At 45.9% G+C, this 14,314-nt stretch overlaps 1 protein-coding gene across 2 annotated transcripts in view; it reads right to left on the reverse strand.

Moving 5' to 3' along the window:
- samd4b (sterile alpha motif domain containing 4B) overlaps positions 1–11,588 on the reverse strand; it is a 19,492-nt gene extending 7,904 nt beyond the window's left edge. The window contains exons 1-4 of one of the 2 annotated variants that reach the window (XM_081371455.1): positions 11,415–11,588; positions 3,748–4,201; positions 2,588–3,046; positions 86–322 (exon numbers count right to left, since the gene is read on the reverse strand). In XM_081371455.1, coding sequence (XP_081227581.1) covers positions 86–322; positions 2,588–2,939 — 589 coding nt within the window. In that variant the 5' untranslated portion in view covers positions 2,940–3,046; positions 3,748–4,201; positions 11,415–11,588. Of the gene's footprint in view, positions 1–85; positions 323–2,587; positions 3,047–3,747; positions 4,202–11,273; positions 11,377–11,414 lie in introns of those variants that run through there. The other variant, XM_081371456.1, reaches the window with a different exon arrangement.
- Between the last annotated feature and the right edge of the window lie 2,726 nt (positions 11,589–14,314).

The following is a 14,314-nucleotide window of genomic DNA, read 5'->3' on the forward strand; positions in this document are numbered from 1 at the left end:
TGTGAAAGCGCTATACAGATAAATGTGAACTGAACTGAACATGGTGAAGCGTGATTAGTGGTGTTGTGAGCTCTAGGATGGTCACCTTTCATCCCACTGCCGTCCTCCTGAAACGTGTTGCGTGCGTTGCTCTGATCCTCCGTCTGTTCGCTGCCCGACGAGGCCACGCTGCTCTGGGGCGACAGGGGGGCGTGTTCTGCCCCGGACACGCCCTGACACGCCTCCTCCTGGCTCAGCCAATCAGAGCTGCAGGCTGGCTGATTGGCAGGTGTGAGTGACATCGACGGCTTCAGTGGGTTTGGGTGCACCTGACCAGGCAGTCCTGTTGAGCAATTATTCTTTTATTTTGGATGATTATATATATATATTATATAATCTATTAAAACTATATACAAGTTTTAAATACGGCTAGCTGTAAGACTAGTGTAAGATTCTAATAGTTTTGCTTTAATAAATTGATTGGATTACAAATATGTAGACCAGGATATTGAGCATTTAAAACACATTCAGTTTTTTAGTACTATTATATACATTTTAATTGTTTCATTTATGTAAGACTGTCAAATATGCATCGCATCATATTAAGTTCATTAGTTTATGATAAAACTGTGGAATCTGAATGTCTGGAAAATCTATAATCAATTAAAAGTGCAGTAAACCTGAACACGCTAATTTCGTATATATGTGTGTGTGTGTGTGTGTGTGTGTGTGTTTGTGTGTTTGTGTGTTTGTGTGTGTGTGTGTGTGTGTGTGTGTGTGTGTGTGTGTGTGTGTGTGTGTGTGTGTGTGTGTTGTGTGTGTGTGTGTTTGTGTGTGTTTGTGTGTGTGTGTGTGTGTGTGTGTGTGTGTGTGTGTGTGTGCGACGTCTACCCTTCCCTTGTTTATCCCTTTCCCTATATTTACCCAGACCTTGGGTTGAAAACCCCCCAAATTGGGTTGTTTTTAACCCAGTGTTTTAGAGTGTCGTCAGCACAAACTTCATGATCACGACAGGTCTACTTTATTGATTCCCTATGAGCATCTCGGCAGCAGACGGACATCAGACGACAGACAATTACATTTGTAAAAAAAAAAGTTTACAGGATTTAAGTAAATCCATAAACATAATGATAAAAAATTATAATAATAATTATTTTAAAATAGCTAGTTCTATATTAAAAACAAATCAACCCATTGTGCTGGGTCAAATAAACAACCCAATTTGCTGGGTAAAATGAACCCAACATGTGTTCTGTCCTATATTTACCCAGCCCTTGAGTTGAAACACATGCACCGAAACGGGTCGCTGTGAACTGAGTTGTTTTTGAGGAGGAAAATGGGTGTTGTTTCACACAACCTTTGAGGAATTTTAACCAATGTTAAAAACTTTACATGAAGACCCTAAAGAATCACACCAACTTGTGGTAAATGGGCATCCGATGACCCCTTTAAAGGGTCATGAAACCCTAAACCAAATTTTCTGAGATTTTAACAGAGGTATGTGTGTTGAACACCATTGAAGACAATGTTAGCATCTGGTAGATTTAATAGTTGAGGGAAAATGGTTAAATTGTAGTTTTTATATGCTATTTTCGTCTTCCGGGTTTAAAATCTCCATTGTGTCGACGTCACAGGCGGTGAGGTGGTAGAGCACTATAGTACTTTGATGACTCATCGGTGTCTCATTATTATTCATGTACTGAGTTTTCTTATCCAATGAGAAGACACTTGCTCTTAATTATTCATGACACCACAAACTGTGCTATCGCGTAGTAGATGAGAGAGGCAATAATGGGACGCGCGTTTGTTTTCGTGGTGCAAAAGTTCCAGTGCGTCTTTCCCCGTGATGCTGCCAGGGCTAGACTCCGGCCATCAACCACAGGCACATCTAAACTATGTGTGTGTAGCAAACATTCAGCTGGAGAATGGTGGACTTCGGCCTTGTACACCAATGCAGGTTTCGTCTTGCGAGTGATGCGGTCCCGAGGACTTTTCTATCGCTTCAGAGGTGTGTGTGTGTGTGTGTGTGTGTCTAAAATGTAACCCTGACCGTTTTACTTGCCTTTTGTTAAATAATCACTCGTTATTAAAATTGAGATATTTCGATAATACCTCAATTGTATGGAAAGTATGCTTAATTTGTGCACATTTCTATGTCACTGTCCATGCATCTTTATTATGTGTGCTTAGGGGGCGCGTAGATCAAGGCTGTGTATGGAACGTTTTTTTTTTTTTAAGCGAAAAAATTTATTATTTTCAAATATATGCATTTAAAGTGTGTATAGAAACAATTTATATGTTTTAAATACAATTATGATTACTGTAGGCTAATATATGTAGCAGGGCATTGATACTTTTGAGAAAGGACAAAAATAAGGTGTCCGTGTATTTCATTAGACTTTAACTTTGCCAGCTATAAAAAAAAAAAAAAATCTAGCATTTCCTCACGTTTTACCACTGATTTTTAGTGACAGTCAATATGCATGGGCCACCCACTCCCCTTCCTTCTTCTCACAGCCATCCACGCCCATTTAAGTTGCATTTTTCAAAAAGATTGTGAGCTAGACTTGAGCGGAAAGAGGGGGGTTTCATGACACAAGCTGGTTACCTGTGTTGACAGGCGAGGTGACGCCGCCTGTGCCGGGGAAAGGCATGTGCCCGTTCTGGCCAGCCGGCGAGCTACAGGACGGCAGCTTCTCCTGCCAGGAGTACGCCGGCTCCAGGGACTCGGCGGAGCAGGGCCACTCGTCGGAGCCCTGCCGGGCGTGATGGTACGGGCCGGGCGGGGGCGGCCGGCTCGACAGGTGCTCCTCCAGGTGATTGAGCCACATGGCCAGAGAGTTGCGGTCGTCGAGCGTGGTGGCGGGGTGGATGAGGGCGTACGACAGCAGCTGCCGGCTCTCCTCCACGAACAGACTGCTCTCGATGGTGTGGCTCAGGACCTTCTGCAGGAGGTTCATGTACTCGCACTTGGCTTCGCTGTTGCGTGGCTGAAGCAGGGGGAGATGGGAGAGCAGGAGGGACACGGCCTTCTCCTTCGGCTCCTGCTGCCACTGACTGACGATGGCTAGAGAGAGAGAGAGAGAGAGAGAGAGAGAGAGAGAGAGAGAGAGAGAGAGAGAGAGAGAGAGAGAGAGAGAGAGAGAGAGAGAGAGAGAGAGAGAGAGAGAGAGAGAGAGAGAGAGAGAGAGAGAGAGAGAGAGAGAGAGAGAGAGAGAGAGAGAGAGAGAGAGAGAGAGAGAGAGAGAGAGAGAGGAGAGAGAGAGAGAGAGAGAGAGAGAGAGAGAGAGAGAGAGAGAGAGAGAGAGAGAGAGAGAGAGGAGAGCGCTTAGGTTTATTGTGCGGGTCTGATGCTTTTATATTTAACTGTTCAAAACGTAACTGTTCACCCAAACATTACTCACTCGTTTCATTTGAATAGGTTCTTCCTTTAAAAAGACATTTACAAAAAGTTGGGAATAATTAAAAAAATGTTTTTGAAAATAAGTCTCTTTTGCTCACCAAGGCTAAAGGCTACAGTAAGGGAAAATACAGTAAAAGCAGTGAAATATTATGTGAATGTAAAATAGCTGTTTTCTTTGTGAATATATAGTAAAGTGTAATTTATTCCTGTGATCAAAGCTGAATTTTCAGTGTCATTACTCCAGTCTTCAGTGTCACATGATCCTTCACAAATCACTCTAATATGATGATTTGCTCGTTTAAAATGAATATACAAGTCTGAAGACCAAGCTCAAGTCCTTTTGGTGCGGATTATGATGGTTTTACCTGCATTGTTGGCTTCTGCCTCTAGTATGTGTATCTCTGTGCAGTCGGCCAGCCAGTGGTCCAGACAGATGTGCAGAAACCTGGCCTGCGTCCGAGAAACACGCTTCAACAACGACAACAGCGCCACCGTCTGTTCACACTCGTTCCAGCTCTTAAACCAGTCTGTCAAAATCCCCACTTGGTCCGGAACATCATGGCGAGTTTCTTGAGATCAGGGGCGGGGCTTAGGGGAGGGGGCGGGGTCTGTATAAAATGGGGCGGGGTTACAGGCAAGTGCTCCAGTCCACTCAAAGATGCATTGAAACCCCTCACATGGTTCTGGAGCACAGCGGACGCCACCGAGGCAGGGGTCAGGCGTTTGGGGTCAGGGGTCAAAGGTCACAGGTGGAAGGATCCGTGAGGAAACGTAGACGCTTCTAGCACATCTTCACTTCACGTACACGGATGCTGGCAGCTGCAGACACAAAACACACGCGTTATAAAGAAAGCACACTGAAACTAGGGATGCACCGATATGTAAATTTTGGCCGATAACCGATAATTCTTTATATTTGAATGCCGATAACCGATAAATTTGCCGATAAATTGAAATTAATATTTTGAGAGCCTGATTACAAAAACTAAAATCTAACCATTAAAAGCCATGACCCAAACACACGTTCATGCATCCTATATGACAGACTTGTTGCACTGAACTGCATTTTCCTTTTTGAAGTGATTTCAACAATATTTCAGGCAATTCAAAACCATCATGTCTCAGCTGAAGGAAATAATCCATTATTTATCGTTTTAATACGATAAATGTTCATTTTTAATGTTATCGCTATCGGCCCAATAAGAAAATTGGGCCGATAGCGATAACATTAAAAATGAACATTTATCGGCCGAACCCGATAAGGTGGCCAATATATCGTGCATCCCTGACTGAAACGAAACCCAACCAAACCTGAGACGGTTCCTGTCTGAGACTCGTGCATCTCTCTTTCTGTCTCAGATTATAACAAAGCTGCCACATAATCAGATTCCCACCGTACTGCAGACCACAGCAACTCTCAGCGGAGATTACATCCATCACCACAGCGGCCGCACACGCTACTCAACTACTCACACCCAGCTCTGAGTACAGGGGGAAATCAGCCAGACGGGGGGGGAATCAGGCAGACGAGGGGGAATCAGGCAGACGGGGGAAATCAGTCAGACGGGGAATCAGTCAGACGGGGGGGGAATCAGGCAGACGAGGGGGAATCAGTCAGACGGGGGGGGGGATCAGTCAGACGGGGGGGAATCAGTCAGACGGGGGGAATCAGTCAGACGGGGGGAATCAGTCAGACGGGGGGGAATCAGTCAGACGGGGGGGGAATCAGGCAGACGGGGGGGAATCAGTCAGACGGGGGGAATCAGTCAGACGGGGGGGAATCAGTCAGACGGGGGAAATCAGTCAGACGGGGGGAATCAGGCAGACGGGGGGAATCAGTCAGACGAGGGGGAATCAGTCAGGAGGGGGGGGGATCAGTCAGACGGGGGGGAATCAGGCAGACGGGGGCGAATCAGTCAGACGGGGGGGAATCAGTCAGACGGGGGGGGAATCAGGTCAGACGGGGGGAATCAGTCAGACGAGGGGGAATCAGGCAGACGGGGGGGGATCAGTCAGACGGGGGGGGGAATCAGTCAGACGGGGGGGAAATCAGGCAGACCGGGGGGGAATCAGTCAGACGGGGAATCAGTCAGATGGGGGGGGCAATCAGGCAGACGAGGGGGAATCAGGCAGACGGGGGAAATCAGTCAGACGGGGAATCAGTCAGACGGGGGGGAATCAGTCAGACGGGGGGAATCAGTCAGACGGGGGGAATCAGTCAGACAAGGGGGAATCAGGCAGACGGGGGGGAATCAGTCAGACGGGGGGGAATCAGTCAGACGGGGGGGAATCAGTCAGACGGGGGGGAATCAGTCAGACGGGGGGGAATCAGTCAGACGGGGGGGAATCAGTCAGACGGGGGAATCAGTCAGACGAGGGGGAATCAGGCAGACGGGGGGGGAATCAGTCAGACCGGGGGGGAATCAGTCAGACCGGGGGGGAATCAGTCAGACGGGGGGGGAATCAGTCAGACGGGGGGAATCAGTCAGACGAGGGGGAATCAGGCAGACGGGGGGGAATCAGTCAGACGGGGGGGAATCAGTCAGACGGGGGGGAATCAGGCAGACGGGGGGAAATCAGTCAGACGGGGAATCAGTCAGACGGGGGGGGGAATCAGGCAGACGGGGGAAATCAGGCAGACGGGGGAAATCAGTCAGACGGGGGGGGGTCAGTCAGACGGGGAATCAGTCAGACGGGGGGAATCAGGCAGACGAGGGGGAATCAGGCAGACGGGGGAAATCAGTCAGACGGGGGGGGGAATCAGTCAGACGGGGAATCCGTCAGACGGGGGGGAATCAGTCAGACGGGGGGAATCAGGCAGACGGGGGGGAATCAGGCAGACGGGGAATCAGTTAGACGGGGGGGAATCAGTCAGAAGGGGGGGGGAATCAGTCAGAAGGGGGGGGAATCAGGCAGACGGGGGGGAATCAGTCAGACGGGGAATCAGTCAGACGGGGGGGGAATCAGGCAGACGAGGGGGAATCAGTCAGACGGGGAATCAGTCAGACGGGGGGGAATCAGTCAGACGGGGGGGGAATCAGTCAGACGGGGGGAACCAGGCAGACGGGGGGGATCAGGCAGACGGGGGGGAATCAGACGGGGGGGAAATCAGGCAGACGGGGGGGAAATCAGTCAGACAGGGGGAATCAGGCAGACGAGGGGGAATCAGGCAGACGGGGGGATCAGGCAGACGGGGGGAATCAGACGGGGGGGAAAACAGGCAGACGGGGGGGAATCAGTCAGACAGGGGGGGAATCAGGCAGACGAGGGGGAATCAGGCAGACGGGGGGTAAAATCAGTCAGACAGGCGGTAAATCAGGCAGACAGGGGGAAATCAGACAGACGGGGGGGATCAGACAGACGGGGGGAAATCAGGCAGACGAGGGGGAATCAGGCAGACAGGGGGGAAATCAGTCAGACAGGGGGGAAATCAGTCAGACGGGGGGGAAATCAGACAGACGGGGGGAAATCAGTCAGACAGGGGGGTAAAATCAGTCAGACGAGTAGAAATCAGTCAGACAGGGGGGAAATCAGTCAACGGGGGGGAAATCAGACAGACGGGGGGAAATCAGTCAGACGAGGGGAAATCAGTCAGACAGGGGGGATATCAGTCAGACGGGGGGGAAATCAGACAGACGGGGGGGAATCAGGCAGACGGGGGGTAAAATCAGTCAGACGAGGGGAAATCAGTCAGACGGGGGAAATCAGTCAGACCAGGGGGGGAAATCAGACAGACGGGGGGGAATCAGGCAGACGGGGGGTAAAATCAAGCAGACGTGGGGTAAAATCAGTCAGACGAGGGGGAAATCAGTCAGACGAGGGGGGGGAATCAGTCAGACGGGGGGGAAATCAGTCAGACGGGGGGAAATCAGACAGACGGGGGGGAAATCAGTCAGACAGGGGGGAAATCAGGCAGACGGGGGTTAAATCAGTCAGACGAGGGTAAATCTGGCAGACGAGGGTAAAATCAAATAGATGAGGGAAAAAACAAAGAGGAGGGTAAAATCAGGCAGACGAGGGTAAAATCAGCCAGACAAACGTAAAATCAGCCAGACGAGGGTAAAATCTGCCAGACGAACGTAAAATCAGCCAGACAAATGTCAAATTAGCCAGACGAACGAAAAAAATCAGACAAACAAACGTAAAATCAGCCAGACAAATGTAAAATCAGCCAGACGAGTGTAAAATCAGCCAGACAAATGTCAAATCAGCCAGACGAACGTAAAATCAGCCAGACGAACGTAAAATCAGCCAGACAAACGTAAAATCATACAGACAAGGGTAAAATCTGGCAGACGAAGGGGAAATCAGGCAGACAAGGGTAAAATCTGGCAGACGAGGGTAAAATCTGGCAGACGAGGGGGAAATCAGGCAGACGAGGGGGAAATCAAGCAGACGAGGGGGAAATCAAGCAGACGAGGGAAAAAACAAATAGAGGAGGGTAAAATCTGGCAGACGAGGGTAAAATCAGACAGACGAGGGTAAAATCTGGCAGATGAGGGGGAAATCAGCCAGACGAGGGTAAAATCTGGCAGACGAGGGGGAAATCAAATAGATGAGGGAAAAAACAAATAGAGAAGGGTAAAATCAGGCAGATGAGGGTAAAATCAGGCAGACAAGGGGAAAATCAGGCAGACGAGGGGAAAATCAGGCAGACAAACGTAAAATCAGCCAGACAAATGTAAAATCAGCCAGACAAACGTAAAATCAGCCAGACGGGGGAAAATCAAATAGATGAGGAAATAAAAAAAAGGGGAGGGGAAAATCAGCCAGACGAATGTAAAATCAGCCAGAATGGAGTAAAATCAGCCAGACAAACGTAAAATCAGCCAGACGAGGGTAAAATCTGCCAGATAAGGGTAATAATCAGCCAGAGGAACAAAAAAGCAGGCAGACGAGGGTAAAATCAGCCAGGCAAACGTAAAATCACCCAGACAAATGTCAAATCAGCCAGACGAATGTAAAATCAGACAGACAAACGTAAAATCTGCCAGACAAATGTAAAATCAGCCAGACGAACGTAAAATCAGCCAGACGAACGTAAAATCAGCCAGACGAACATAAAATCAGCCAGACAAATATCAAATCAGCCAGACGAATGTAAAATCAGACAGACAAACGTAAAATCTGTCAGACGAACGTAAAATCAGCCAGACGAACGTAAAATCAGCCAGACAAATGTCAAATCAGCCAGACGAATGTAAAATCAGACAGACAAACGTAAAATCGCCTAGACAAACGTAAAATCAGACAGACGAGATTAAAATCTGCCAGACAAACGTAAAATCAGCCAGATGAGGGTAAAATCAGCCAGACAAACGTAAAATCAGCCAGATGAGGGTAAAATCAGCCAGATGAGGGTAAAATCAGCCAGATAAGGGTAAAAATCAGCCAGAGGAACGAAAAATCAGGCAGACCAGGGTAAAATCAGCCAGACAAATGTAAAATCAGCCAGATAAGGGTAATAATCATCCAGATAAGGGTAAAAATCAGCCAGAGGAATGAAAAATCAGGCAGAAGGGAGTAAAATCAGCCAGACAAACATAAAATCAGCCAGACGAGGGGAAATCATAGATGAGGTTAAAATCAGTGTAAATTTAAAACAAAATGAGTAAACACAGTCATAAGACAGTACATTAAGACAAAAGAGGGTAAAAATCACAAAGATGATGTGTAAAATCAGGGTAAATGAAAAAGAAACCAGTAGCTATACAGTCGGATGAGTGGTAATTCCAGGCACATGAGGTGTAAAAACAGGGTATATTAAAGCGAAGAGAATAAAATAGTAAATAGAGTGAAAAGAAAAAACAAATAGAGAAGGGTAAAATCAGGCAGATGAGGGTAAAATCAGGCAGACAAGGGGAAAATCAGGCAGACGAGGGGAAAATCAGGCAGACAAACGTAAAATCAGCCAGACAAATGTAAAATCAGCCAGACAAACGTAAAATCAGCCAGACGAGAGTAAAATCAGCCAGACAAATGTCAAATCAGCCAGACGAACGTAAAATCAGCCAGACAAGAGTAAAATCAGCCAGACAACGTAAAATCAGCCAGACGAGAGTAAAGTCTGGCAGACGAGGGGGAAATCAGCCAGACGAGAGTAAAGTCTGGCAGACGAGGGGGAAATCAGGCAGACGAGGGTAAAATCAAATAGATGAGGGAAAAAACAAATAGAGGAGGGTAAAATCAGGCAGACGAGGGGAAAATAAGGCAGACGAGGAGGGAAATCAGTCAGACGAGGGGGAATTCAGGCAGACGGGGGAAAATCAAATAGATGAGGAAATAAAAAAAAGGGGAGGGGAAAATCAGCCAGACGAATGTAAAATCAGCCAGAAGGGAGTAAAATCAGCCAGACAAACGTAAAATCAGCCAGACGAGGGTAAAATCTGCCAGATAAGGGTAATAATCAGCCAGAGGAACAAAAAAGCAGGCAGACGAGGGTAAAATCAGCCAGACAAACGTAAAATCACCCAGACAAATGTCAAATCAGCCAGACGAATGTAAAATCAGACAGACAAACGTAAAATCTGCCAGACAAATGTAAAATCAGCCAGACGAACGTAAAATCAGCCAGACGAACATAAAATCAGCCAGACAAATGTCAAATCAGCCAGACGAATGTAAAATCAGACAGACAAACGTAAAATCTGCCAGACGAACGTAAAATCAGCCAGACGAACGTAAAATCAGCCAGACAAATGTCAAATCAGCCAGACGAATGTAAAATCAGACAGACAAACGTAAAATCGCCTAGACAAACGTAAAATCAGACAGACGAGATTAAAATCTGCCAGACAAACGTAAAATCAGCCAGATGAGGGTAAAATCAGCCAGATGAGGGTAAAATCAGCCAGATAAGGGTAAAAATCAGCCAGAGGAACGAAAAATCAGGCAGACAAGGGTAAAATCAGCCAGACAAATGTAAAATCAGCCAGATAAGGGTAATAATCATCCAGATAAGGGTAAAAATCAGCCAGAGGAATGAAAAATCAGGCAGAAGGGAGTAAAATCAGCCAGACAAACATAAAATCAGCCAGACGAGGGGAAATCATAGATGAGGTTAAAATCAGTGTAAATTTAAAACAAAATGAGTAAACACAGTCATAAGACAGTACATTAAGACAAAAGAGGGTAAAAATCACAAAGATGATGTGTAAAATCAGGGTAAATGAAAAAGAAACCAGTAGCTATACAGTCGGATGAGTGGTAATTCCAGGCACATGAGGTGTAAAAACAGGGTATATTAAAGCGAAGAGAATAAAATAGTAAATAGAGTGAAAAGAGGGTCACATTCAGACAGGTGAGGGTAAAATCTCACACATGATTTAGAGTAAATAAAGTCAGGAGGAGATAAACTCTGTCAGATGGGCGTATAATCAGTAAAATAACAGATGAGGTGTAAATTCAGACAGACGGGGTAAAATCAGTGCATTATGTTGGATGAAGGGTACACGCAATCAGGTCTTTCATACTATGGTAAATTCATGAGGACAGCGGGTAAACCCAGTTAAATATGACATCTGAATGTGAATTATATCGATGGGAGGAGGCGGTGTATCGATAGCCGCCGTTAGCTTTCAAACACACACACACATACACACATCGCTATTAAAGCCATAGGAAATAAAACAAACACACAATGTAGTGATCGGAATGATTAAATAAGCTACAGCGGCTTAGATTTATGTTTGTAAATGCTTAATCGCAGCCGAAATGAAATAAACACTGAGCAATGAAGCGGGGCTAACAGGCCTAATGCTAAAGCTAATGCTAACGCCAGTCTGACTGAACACACACACACACACACACACACACACACACACACACACACACACACACACACACACACACACACATAAACACTCGAACACACCGTGTAACAATAACACACCTGATTCTTCATTACACTCGGTAACACAGAGTTCATAAGGGGAAGCATCGCCAACACACACTACCAACTCAAACCCAGAGCTAACACACACACACAGAGAGATTAATCACCCTGCACGAACACACACATATACACACTTACTGAGCAAAACGCGTGAGATGTGCGTGCAAACACTCCGGTGATAGAGAAACACACGAACGGGCCTGAAGATCACCGGAGCTGCTGTAACGTTACCGAACGACAGACCGAACCAGCGCGCGCTCACACACTCTCTCTCTCTCACACACACTGGAGCTCACTCGCTCGCGCTCTCTCTCTCTCTCTCTCACACACACACACACTGGAGCTCTCTCGCTCTCTCTCTCTCTCACACACACACTGGAGCTCTCTCTCTCACACACACACACACACACACACACACACACACACACACACACACACACACACACACACACTGTAGCTCTCCATCTCTCTCTCTCTCTCTCTCTCTCTCTCTCTCTCTCTCTCTCTCTCTCTCTCTCTCACACACACACACACTGGAGCTCTCTCTCTCTCTCTCACACACACACACACACACACACACACACACACACACACACACACACACACACACACACACACACAAACACTGTAGATCTCTCTCTCTCTCTCTCTCTCTCTCTCTCTCTCTCTCTCACACACACACACTGGAGCTCTCTCTCTCTCTCACACACACACAAACACTGGAGGTCTCTCTCTCTGTCTCTCTCTCTCTCTCACACACACACACACACACACACACACAAAAACTGGAGCTCTCTCTGTCTCTCACACACACACACACACTGGAGCTCACTCACTGGAGCTCTCTCTCTCTCTCTCTCACACACACACACACACACACACACACAAAAACTGGAGCTCTCTCTGTCTCTCACACACACACACACACACTGGAGCTCACTCACTGGAGCTCTCTCTCTCTCTCTGTCTCACACACACACACACACTGGAGCTCTCTCTCACACTTTCACTCACTGTACACCACTTCCTTACTTGAGTGAAAGTACTGATGCTACTGGTCAAATATTACTCTGTTTGTGTAAAAGTTGTAAAGACCAATATTTGCTAAAAGTACAGAAGTACTCGTTTTTAAAAGTACTTAAAGGTATAGCGGAGGATCTTTCCGAATTTTAGATAAATCCCGTCCTCTCCACTTTTTGAAAACTTTGATTGATTCACCAGAATGATTGACAATTAGGAGGACCAATAGTATAGGGTATCCACCCGGAAGTAATAAAATCCTCCAAAACAATGACAATATTCGCATTTAGGAGACCAAACCCAACGTTGAAAATGAAAATCAGGTTGATGTCAGAATCCAACGCCAGATTGATGTTTATCTCCAACGTCGGATGCTGACGTCAACCCGACTTTCATTTCCAACCAAAATGCAAATACTCAAGGACCGTGACAGAAATGTAGTGCAGTAATTATAAAAACAAGTGAATGTACTTTGTTATGTCCACCTCTGGTTTGGGCTTGCCAAACATCAGGAGAATATCAATTGGCTTGTCAGCTTAGATTCATTGCAGAATGGTTCAGAGAGGATCCTACATCTATCCGGCTTGATTTAGACGCCTCACAGTGACCGTTCCCTCTACAAAATCTGCTATTTATCAGACGCTCTAAGATAATCAAGCCATTATGTGAGAAAACAATCACGTTTAATACGTGGAAAGCTTGGTCCATTATACGCAGGATTGAGATCAGGTCTGCCCTCTCCGGTTCTGGTTTTAAAATTTGGGACACTCATGGGATATACAGACTTAGGGATTTTATCTTTTGAAGACTTGGTTATAAAATACAAGCTAACCATGCAGACCCAATTTTTTCAGATTTCTCCAAATCAGGGATTATATTTTTAAAGCACCACTCGTGTCACTAACCCCTCCATGTCGGCCATTGAGAAGATTCGACCAGAAGAGGATTGGGATCGGGTCTGGATCAATGCACATCACACCAATCCTTAGATGTAAGTCTGACCCAAGTACTTCTTCATCACGTCTTAAATGTAAGCTGGAAGTAGGAGACTATTCTCATTGCATTTGTTCTGTAATTAGGTCTTACTGGTCAAAAGTTGTTCAATATATGAGTCGAATGCTTGGATTAAAGTTCCCCTGTCTTTGGCTTTAGATCTTCCAATTATTTGAGTTTGCTAGATGGTTATTTGACATCCTAGCTTTTGCTTCTATAGGAAAAATATATATTGTTATCCTGAATCAGTGATAAACCCTATTCATTAGAATTATTAACATGTCACTCACTCGTCAACTGAAGATTTCCATCAGTCCTGGACTCCGTATCTTGATTGTATTGATGTCTCTTTAAGTAATATTTTGAGGTATGATATATCATAATGCTCCTCTCTCTCTCTCTCTCTCTCTCTCTCTCTCTCTCTCTCTCTCTCTCTCTCTCTCTCTCTCTCTCTCTCTCTCTCTCTCTCTCTCTCTCTCTCTCTCTCTCTCTTTTCCCTCCTTTCTTTCTTCTTCTTTGTATTGTAATTGCCAGGCTTTGTTGTTTGGTTTTACTTTAGGTTGTAAATAGTTCAAATGTTGATAAAAAGCTGCAAAAAAATAAAGATAAAGGTAATCATGTGCATCTGATCTGATATAACTGGAGTAGAAGGTTATGAGATGCATTATGTGAATGCTAGGTTAAAGAGATGCATCTTTAATCTAGATTTAAACTGGGAGAGTGAGTCTGAGCCCTGAATATTATCGGGAAGGCTATTCCAGAGTTTAGCTGTGAATATGAAAACGCTTTCCCTCCTTTAGTGGACTTAGATATCCTAGGTATACCAGAAGCCCAGAGTTTTGTGAGCTGGATTGTAGGGCAATAGTAGATCGGTTAAATACGTATGTCTTCAGTTGTGTCCGCTCAATTGTGCTCCTTCCTGCAAGCAAAAGTCATAGCACTGAAACGGCACTCGCTAAAATGACAAATCACTTACTCTTAGCTTCTGACCAAGGCTGCATCTCAATACTAGTTTAACTTGATCT

The sequence above is a fragment of the Scardinius erythrophthalmus genome, assembly GCF_964197995.2.
Source record: "Scardinius erythrophthalmus genome assembly, chromosome: 7".
Lineage (NCBI taxonomy): Eukaryota > Metazoa > Chordata > Actinopteri > Cypriniformes > Leuciscidae > Scardinius > Scardinius erythrophthalmus.